The sequence below is a fragment of the Macrobrachium rosenbergii genome, chromosome 34, assembly GCF_040412425.1.
Source record: "Macrobrachium rosenbergii isolate ZJJX-2024 chromosome 34, ASM4041242v1, whole genome shotgun sequence".
Lineage (NCBI taxonomy): Eukaryota > Metazoa > Arthropoda > Malacostraca > Decapoda > Palaemonidae > Macrobrachium > Macrobrachium rosenbergii.
The window spans coordinates 2,931,550-2,941,549 of NC_089774.1; the positions used below are offsets into that span (position 1 = coordinate 2,931,550).

General features: G+C 35.0%; 1 protein-coding gene across 6 annotated transcripts in view; it reads left to right on the plus strand.

Moving 5' to 3' along the window:
• The window catches only part of Imp (IGF-II mRNA-binding protein), a 470,640-nt gene that overhangs the window by 172,602 nt on the left and 288,038 nt on the right, over nt 1-10,000 (plus strand). For all 6 annotated transcript variants that reach the window (XM_067133624.1, XM_067133620.1, XM_067133623.1 and 3 more), the window contains one exon: nt 5,296-5,365. In XM_067133624.1, the coding sequence (XP_066989725.1) occupies nt 5,307-5,365 (59 nt within the window). In that variant the 5' untranslated portion in view covers nt 5,296-5,306. The remainder of the gene's footprint in view (nt 1-5,295; nt 5,366-10,000) is intronic.

The following is a 10,000-nucleotide window of genomic DNA, read 5'->3' on the forward strand; positions in this document are numbered from 1 at the left end:
GCAGCTGTGGAAGAGAGAGAAAAAATATGCATACCTCGACGAGGTAATCCTCATCCCTTCCGTGGTAGCTGAAGCCATTCGTAATATCATCATAAGATATTCTCTTTCTTTTCATTCATCTGCTGAGTATTCACTTAATAATAATAATAATAAATATGAGAGATTCCAGATTCCTGTCATTCCCTACCCCCTCCCTCCCCCTCCGCCTACTCTCAGCTTCCTTCCACCCACTAACCCCCTCCCCCCATCCTCGTCAGCTTCCTTATAACCTAGATTATCTGGAGGCCAAAGATGGCCTCCAGCATCCAATCCTTATGGTAGGATGAAGTCGTGATGGCTTTAGCCCTGAAATTGTAATGTGTGTATATATGTATACATGTGTATATGGGTATGTATATATATACATATATACATGTACACATACGTACGAAGTGATAACGGATAACTAAATAAAAAATATGCATTTTTAAAATCATCTTCATATTTGCGTTTCGTATTTTTATATCCATTCTGATTTGTTACCGAATCTTGCTACAGACATTAGCGGCCCTGTATCAGCGGCAGTGGGTTACAGTGCGGCGTGGAAGCGGCTTAGCTTCTCGTTCCTCAAGTGAGGAGACCTGCTTTCGAAGCCGTTTCTCTGAAAATTCAGATTTGATTTTATTAGGCGACTGTTGTGGGAGAAAATTCAGATTTGATTTTATTAGGCGACTGTTGTGGGTCGCTGCTGGGATGGAGAAGAGGAGAAATTGAGAAAGAAATAAATTGAGAGAGAAAAAGAAATTGAGAGAAAAAATACAGAAAGAAAACATTGAGAAAAAGAAATTTAGAAACGTGTAGAGAAAAACAAGAAATTGAGGGAAAAAACGGAGAAAAAGAAATTGAGAGAGAGAAAAGAAGTTGAGAGAAAAAAATGAAATTGAGAGAAAAAAGAAATTGAGAGAAAAGATAGAGGAAAAATCAATTGAAAAAAAATTAAATATAGAGAGAAAAAAGAAATTGAGAAAAGAATAGAGAGAGAAAATTGAGAAAAGAGAAGATTAAAAAAAAGAAATTGAGAGAGAATAAAAACAGAGAAGAAAAGAAATTGAGAGAAAAAATAAATTGATTTATTAAGAAATTACCGTCGTCGGTGGAAACCATTCATGGTATAGTATCTCTCTCTCTCTCTCTCTCTCTCTCTCTCTCTCTGTACGTTACATCTTCTAGGCCGGAAGCCAGTTGGCCCTGTGCCAAAATTTAGGGAGTTGATCAAAGATGTGACCCCCCACCCATTCCTCCCCCAAATCTACTAGTACTCTGTACCCCCGGGGCCTCAAACCCCTCTCCGCCCCGCCATGTACCCCCGTTCATTTAGCCATTTTTCCTCTTATTTATAATATCAGATTTTCTGGGTGGTTTAGGCTTATGCTTTTTAAATTGCGTATTATATATATATATATATATATATATATATATATGTGTGTGTGTGTGTGTGTGTGTGTGTGTGTGTGTACATATATATTTATATATATAGTTTTGTTTCATATTAAAATTTAATGGTAGAGTTCTTATAGAAAATTTTGAAAAAGCAGAAATTAGGCGCTTTGACCGGAAGGTACCATGAACCTTGCTCCGTCATCCCAAAACCAGTCTTCTATTAGAAGCTGTCCTCAAATCTTTTGAATCTGTCGTGAGAATTTGTGGTCATGTTGAGGCCGAGAGGCCTGGAAACCATGTAGTGAAATATATATATATATATATATATATATATATATATATATATATATATATATATATATATATATATATATATATATTTATAGTAATGGGAGGTATAAGATAATTTTGCTCGTTCTAGAATAACGGAAATAATTTCCCATGTTGAAAAAAACAATGGATTTTATTCTAAATTGCGATGCTGATAATGTTATGAAGTGATTTAAAAATACGTATTGAAAATATTTTACGAGCTAAAAGTTTGAGTGATTTATATATATATATATATATATATATATATATATATATATATATATATATATATATATATATATATATATATATATATATATGATTTATTTAAGTTGCATGGACGTCACATCTGTATATATACTGTTAGCCTGTACATTATTTTCAATACGTATTTTTCATAGTACTTCATAACATTACGAGCTTCGAAATTCAGAATAACTTGCAATGTTCTTCAGCACGGGAAACTGTTGTCGTTATTCTAGAACAAATAAAATGATCTTATATATCACGGAATTCTCACCATCAAAGAAAAAATTCCGAGGACCCGAAAAGGATAAAAAAAAAAGACCACACACACACACACACACACACACACACACAAAAAAGAAAAAAAAAGACCGAACTGAAAAGGTCCAATACCTGAAATGCGTTTCATAAACCTCCTCTTCATTAGCAGTTATCGTGAGCAAACATGAACAGTACGTGACAGATACCTCAGCTGCTCTTGTTATCTGGCGGGGGTTTGTGGGGCGGCGCTCCCCATCCATACCCTGTATTATATATATATATATATATATATATATATATATATATATATATATATATATATATATATATATATATATATATATATATATATATATATATATATATATATATATATATATATATATATATATATATATATATATATATATATATATATATATATATAACGATAAAATCCACGAAGGAGAGGATAACACTGGTGTGCTGCGAGCCCTTTCGTCTGCTAAGTAAAGGACGACAGACAGTCGAAAGGCCTCGCAGCATTCCATTGTTTCCCTTTCCTTCATGGATTTTATCTTTATTCATATAATACATTCATCACGTTCCACATTTTCGTGATTCAGTTATACATATATATCTATACACACATTTGATGGCATTAATCATTAAAATGAGTGCCTGGTAATTATCATACTGTAGTAGGTCGCTCCGTTGATTGGAGAAAGGCATGGGGCTAGCAACTTCATCCCAAAAGAACTGATCGCATATTCGATCTGAGAATTATGAAGGTATGTTGTAGGACCATTTTCTCATAAACCCCTTTCATCCTCATCCGTAAATTCCTTGGTCGTCAGGTGACTGTTGTTAGCTACAGCCTTTTGTTTTATAAGCAGATCTTGAGGGGTGAGGTTGCTAGCCCCATGCCCTCCTTTTGATCACTAACCTAGCGAATTGAAGTTGGTTCAGTAACGATGATATCAATATGGTCCTTTGGCCTATTGGTTATTTTCCAGAAATTTCGTTGTATCCGGTATGATTTAAGCTGGAATTAAAGTAACTCATGGTTAGTTGACTGCTGTGGGATGCAGCATGGGTTTATCAACCTTATCCCCCCAAAAAATAACCAATTCCAGATGATAATGCTCTCTGGAGACGTTCATTCAGAAGGAGAGTAATAATAATAATAATAATAATAATAATAATAATAATGATAACATACGATTATAAATCCCCCCCCCCCCCAACAACCCACCTTCTCCAGTCAAAGGTATGTTTTCTGTGCCGTCAGCTGCTGGGGATAGTCAAGGTATATGTCAATTTGATATTTCATTTTTCTACCTGGGATGCTTATCTGATCTCGCATTTTGTACGTGGGATGCTTCTATTAATTGCAATACCCCCACCCCCTTCCCACAATTCCCCCTCCCTCCCTCCCTCCGCATTGAATTTTCTTCTCCATTTGTATATCGCTCGAATATTATTTTGTCTGGTTCGTAACTTTTTCTTTTAATATTTTTATTTGTTTCTTTTTTATCTTTGATATTCGTATCATATTTCCCGGCACGGGGTTGAGTGTTTCTATATATATTAACCCATTGATTGCTCTCTCTCTCTCTCTCTCTCTCTCTCTCTCTCTCTCTCTCTCTCTCTCTCTCTCTCTCTCTCTATATATATATATATATATATATATATATATATATATATATATATATATATATATATATATATATATATATATATATATATATATATATATATATATATATATATATATATATATATCTTGTTCTTATTTGGTGCTAATTAATGACTGAGGCGATATTGGGCATGTTGCTGATGGCGTGATAATAGCCGTGTTTATTTTTTTGTCAGTCGATATAATGATCCCTATTCTCTTTTCGTGCTGATATAATGATTCTCATTTTTCTTACAGGATGTGATGACTTATTGGTTCGTACTGGATATCGAGATTCTTTTAATTTCTTGTTGGGTATAATGATGCCTATTGTTAATGGATATAATAATTTTTGTTTCTTAATTCTATAATGATTCTTATTATTTCTTAATGATTATAGTGGTTCTAAGTATTTCTTAATGGATATAATGATTCTTGCTGTTTCTTAATGGATATATATAATGATTGTCATTATTGGTTCATAGATATAAAAATTCTTATTTCTTCAAGGATAAACTGATTATAATTTTTTCTAGCACGATATAATGACTATCACCATTTCTTAATGGCCGCAATAGTTTTCATTTGTTAAAGGATATAACAAATCTCATTATTTATCAAAAGTAGATATTAACGTTTATATGATAGTATAGTAATTATTTCCTGACTGGATATAATGATTTAACGAATATTTTTTTACTGAAAACAATTAATCATGTTTTTTCTCAGTTGATATAATGATTTTCCTTTATCCGAAAATAATGATTTATGTTTTCCTTGAGAGGATATAATGATTTTCCTTTTAAGTGAAAATAATTGGTTATGTTTTCCTAGTGGATATGATGATTTTCCTTTAGCTGAAAATAATGAGCATTATGTTTTCCTGGGTGGATATAATGATTTTCTTCTTAAATGAAAATGATTAGGTATGATTTCCTAAGTGGATATAATGATTTTCCTCTGAGTGAAAATAATGAGCATCATGTTTTCCTGAATGGCTATAATGATTTCCTTTTAACTGAAAATTATTACATTATGTTTTCCTGAGTGGATATAATGATTTGCCCTTTAAATGAAAAGTATTAGATATATTTTCCTGAGTGGATATAATGATGTGCCTTTTAAATGAAAAGTATTAGATATATTTTCCTGAGTGGATATAATGATTTTCCTTTAACTGAAAATAATGAGCATCATGTTTTCCTGAATGGATATAATGATTTTCTTCTAAGTGAAAATTATTACATATGGTTTCCTGAGTGGATATAATGATTTGCCCTTTAAATGAAAAGTATTAGATGTATTTTCCTGAGTGGATATAATGAATTTCCTTTAACTGAAAATAATGAGCATTGTGTTTTCCTGAGTGGATATAATGACGGTCCTTTCCTCCTTTGCAGGATATAACTTCATGGGACACAGTATTGTCGTAGAGCCTTCGGTGGCCGGCGGTGGAGCCAAGCGAGCAGTGTAAGTAATAACAAATAACAAGAATTATAACCAACAAAAGCAACAAAGAAAAAACAACATCTATAATGATAATGATAATGTTTTGTTTTTAAGGATTTTCATAAATGTTAATTTTTGGTGTAATGTTGTAATTGTTGTTGTTGTTGATGCGTTGTTTTATATGTATGTATATATATATATAAATATATATATATATATATATATTTTTTTTTTTTTTTCTAAATTACAGACCTAACAAAGTCAATCATTTCTCATTTTGATTTTGATGTTTCATCATAATATACCAATAAGGCGAAAATAGTCACTCTTCAGTACCACAGTATGAGTGACTATCGTGGCGCCAGCTAATTTAAAAAAACCAGTTAAGCATATTGATGTCTCTGGACCTCATTATGTATTATTTTTCATATTGTGAGTATAATTATTTTATTGTAATATATATATATATATATATATATATATATATATATATATATATATATATATATATATATATATATATATATATATATATATATATATATATATATATATATATATATATATATATATATATATATATATATATATATATATACATACATACATACTGTATATATAAAATATATATATGTACCATAAAATATTAATCTCTCTCTCTCTCTCTCTCTCTCTCTCTCTCTCTCTCTCTCTCTCTCTCTCTCTCTCTCTCTCTCTCTCTCTCTCTCTTGGGTTTTAAATGATTTGATTTGAGCTTTGATAAGAATATTCATTTATTAAAATTGCTATTGCCTAACTTTTTCCAACCATACCGAATATAGCAATATTTACGTTACGTTAAAGTTGACGATCAAACCCCGTAGAGTTTATCACAATCGGGGGCCAACCCCGAAGCTGATAAAGGGAGCACAGAAGAATGTATAGAATGCCATATTCTGTAGGTAACTTTCATATAAGACATCAGATTTGTCAATACGTGAATGTTTTCAATGCGATGAATAACCTGTAACTTATTCGTAAGGTAGACTCGATCGCCTGTGTTGTAGGCACCTGCCAGAATTCCTATTCTCACATACTAAGTTTAATCCGTGAATTCTTTAAGGAAAAACAGAATTCAAAAGCGAATTCCAAAGCTAGGCTTTAAAAGGCAGTGATTGCCGTTTCGTCTTTCCTGAAGCCATCCTTGTGGAGGAAACATAAATTTTAATAAAATTATATTTTTATTGATATTCTTGAATTCTGGTACAATTTATTGTACGAATATTTATGACGATTTGATGCAAATTTATTGTGGAAAAGTCTGGAGTTCTGATAAATTTGTATTGCATTAACATTTATGATGAATTTCGGTACAATGTGTTGTAGAAAAATTTGGCGTCAGATACTGCATATTTTGATGGCGTATTGATTCATGCATTCTTTTCAATTGTATTATAGAAAGATTCGCAGATTGTGATACATTTAAGTGATAAAATCTTATTTTATTAGTATTCGCGTATCTGATCTCACTCTGGTGTCATTCATTTTTAGTTTTCTGTAAAAGAAAACTATTGTGCCGGCTTTGTCTGTCCGTCCGCACTTTTTCTGTCCGCCCTCAGATCTTAAAACCTCCTGAGGCTGGAGGGCTGCAAATTGGTAGGTTGATCATCCACCTTCCAATCATTAAACATACCAAATTGCAGCCCTCTAACCTAAGTAGTTTTTATTTTATTTAAGGTCAAACTTAGCCATAATCGTACCTCTGGCAGCGATATAGGATAGGCCACCACCGGGTCGTGGTTAAAGTTTCATGGGCTGCGGCTCATATAGCATTATACCGAGACCACCGAAAGATAGATCTATTTTCGGTGGCTTGATTATACGCTGTAGAGGCTGTACAGAAAACTCGATTGCGCCGAAGAAACTTAGGCGCATTATTTTTCTTGAAATCTCAAACAATAGCTGTAATAGATCAGTAAAAAAAATAGCACATTGCATTTAAATATTCATCGATACTGATGTATTGTATTAATGTTTTCGAATTTCGGTGCATTGTATAGCATTTAAATTCATGAATTATGACAATTCATCGTGATTGTATTCGTGAATTACTGTGCGTTTTTATGCAATAGAAAAGTTATAATTATACATTTATATTGCATCTGTTATCATACGTATGTTAGCATACATTTGTTCAGTAAGGTAAGAGAATTTTTATACATTTTTCAAACTTTTGGAGTTGGGCATTTGTCTTGAAAATTCCAGAATTCAAATAGATTTCTTAAATGCCATCCGTGGCCATCTATCAAACGCCCAGTCTCCAGGCCCGTATGCGCACCAAATGCGGTGTCTCTATGCCCATATGGGCATCAAATGCAGTGTCTCTATGCCCATATGGGCATCAAGTGCAGTGTCTCTATGCCCGTATGCGCATTAAGTGCAGTGTCATATATGCCTATATGGGCATCAAGTGCAGTGTCTCTATGCCCGTATGCGCATCAAGTGCAGTGTCATATATGCCTATATGGGCATCAAGTGCAGTGTCTCTATGCCCATATGGGCATCAAGTGCAGTGTCTCTATGCCCGTATGCGCATCAAGTGCAGTGTCATATATGCCTATATGGGCATCAAGTGCAGTGTCTCTATGCCCATATGGGCATCAAGTGCAGTGTCTCTATGCCCATATGGGCATCAAGTGCAGTGTCTCTGTGCCCATATGGGCATCAAATGCAGTGTCTCTATCCCCATATATGGGCATCAAGTGCAGTGTCTCTATGCCCATATGGGCATCAAGTGCAGTGTCTCTATGCCCATATGGGCATCAAATGCAGGGTCTCTATCCCCATATATGGGCATCAAGTGCAGTGTCTCTATGCCCATATGGGCATCAAATGCAGTGTCTCTATGCCCATATGGGCATCGAGTGCAGTGTCTCTATGCCCATATGGGCATCAAATGCAGTGTCTCTATGCCCATATATGGGCATCAAGTGCAGTGTCTCTATGCCCATATGGGCATCGAGTGCAGTGTCTCTATGCCCATATGGGCATCAAGTGCAGTGTCTCTATGCCCATATGGCCATCAAGTGCAGTATCTCCATGGCCGTATGGGCATCAAATGTACGAGTAATGTCTCCATGGCCGTATGGGCATCAAATGTACGAGTAATGTCTCCATGGCCGTATGGGCATCAAATGTAATGTCTCCATGCCCGTCGGGGCATCAGATGCATAGTGCCCCTTCTTCTCCAGCTGGTTAGCAGCACCAGTCCACCAATTACTGAACGGAACTGGAGACAAAAATCCTAATTGTGAAAAATATCGGAACACGCAAAATGCTTCCCTTAAGCGGATGTCATCTGGGGGCATTTAGCGGACGACTTAACGAGACCTCTTGGGTATTTAGTAGTGATTTAACGAGGGCGATTCGATCGCCGAGCTGTTAATGGTTCCCTGATAAGTCTCCCATTTTTTTTTTTTTTTAGGACCTCAAATCGCTTGGGGTCATCGTACAGTGACTAGCACTTAGATCCGAATCGCCAGGGAGGGGCGACAGGTGTGGCCAGGTGCTGTGTGGGTGGCCGGACGTGTCTTCACGTTCTGTCGGAAAGCGCCCACTCATTAAGGACTCCTCAGCACAGGACACCACGGGGATGCCCACGAATTTCATGGGTATTTGGGCATGTGTGACTGGGGCTTTGCTTGGTGGAAGCGGTATTAAGCTTATTTTTTTAAGATGTTGACAATAATTATATGATAAAGGGTTGCCCACCCTTGGGCATGCCTGGATTCTCTCTCTCTCTCTCTCTCTCTCTCTCTCTCTCTCTCTCTCTCTCTCTCTCTCTCTCTCTCTCTCCAGGGCATGCCTGGGCATGTGCCGTCTTATTTCTTTGTCCTTAATGAGACAGGATTATGTCTTGACCTAAATGCAGATTCATATGACCTATTATTTTCCTTGCTAATAGCTAAACGGGACGCAGTCCTGGTGACCTCCTCAGTGCCCAAAGGAACACGAAAGCAAGGAGAGAATTCCGATAGGCTTTCGGGCTGCGTTGTGTCCCACTGTCGGTCGCATCAGACCGCTAAGGTTGGATGCAACTTCCAGCAACGGATTATTTCACTCTGTCCTTTGTAGTTTCCTGCAAGGTTTATTGATGCTATTTTTATTAACCTTTTTGACTTTAGTTAATAAGTGATTGGTTGTTAGCCGACTGTTGTTGGTCGCACTAGTGGGTGAGAATTAGAGAGAGAGAGAGCGAGCTTCAATGATCTGTAGATCCGTCAAATTGCATATTCATCATATAATTAGCAACGGTTGAAGCCGCTTTCCGATTCTCTCTCTCTCTCTCTCTCTCTCTCTCTCTCTCTCTCTCTCTCTCTCTCTCTCTCTCTCTCTCTCATTTATTAGGTTATATATATAATATATATATATATATATATATATATATATATATATATATATATATATATATATATATATATATATATATATATATATATATGTATGTATATGTATATATATATATATATATATATATATATATATATATATATATATATATATTATAGAATCCTTTGGTCTGATTTAACGAATTCCCTCATGCTCCTTAATTGCGCACTTTTTACGCGCAATGTCACCTAAGGAAGCGACATGTAAATTTTGGGGTTCCTTATCAAC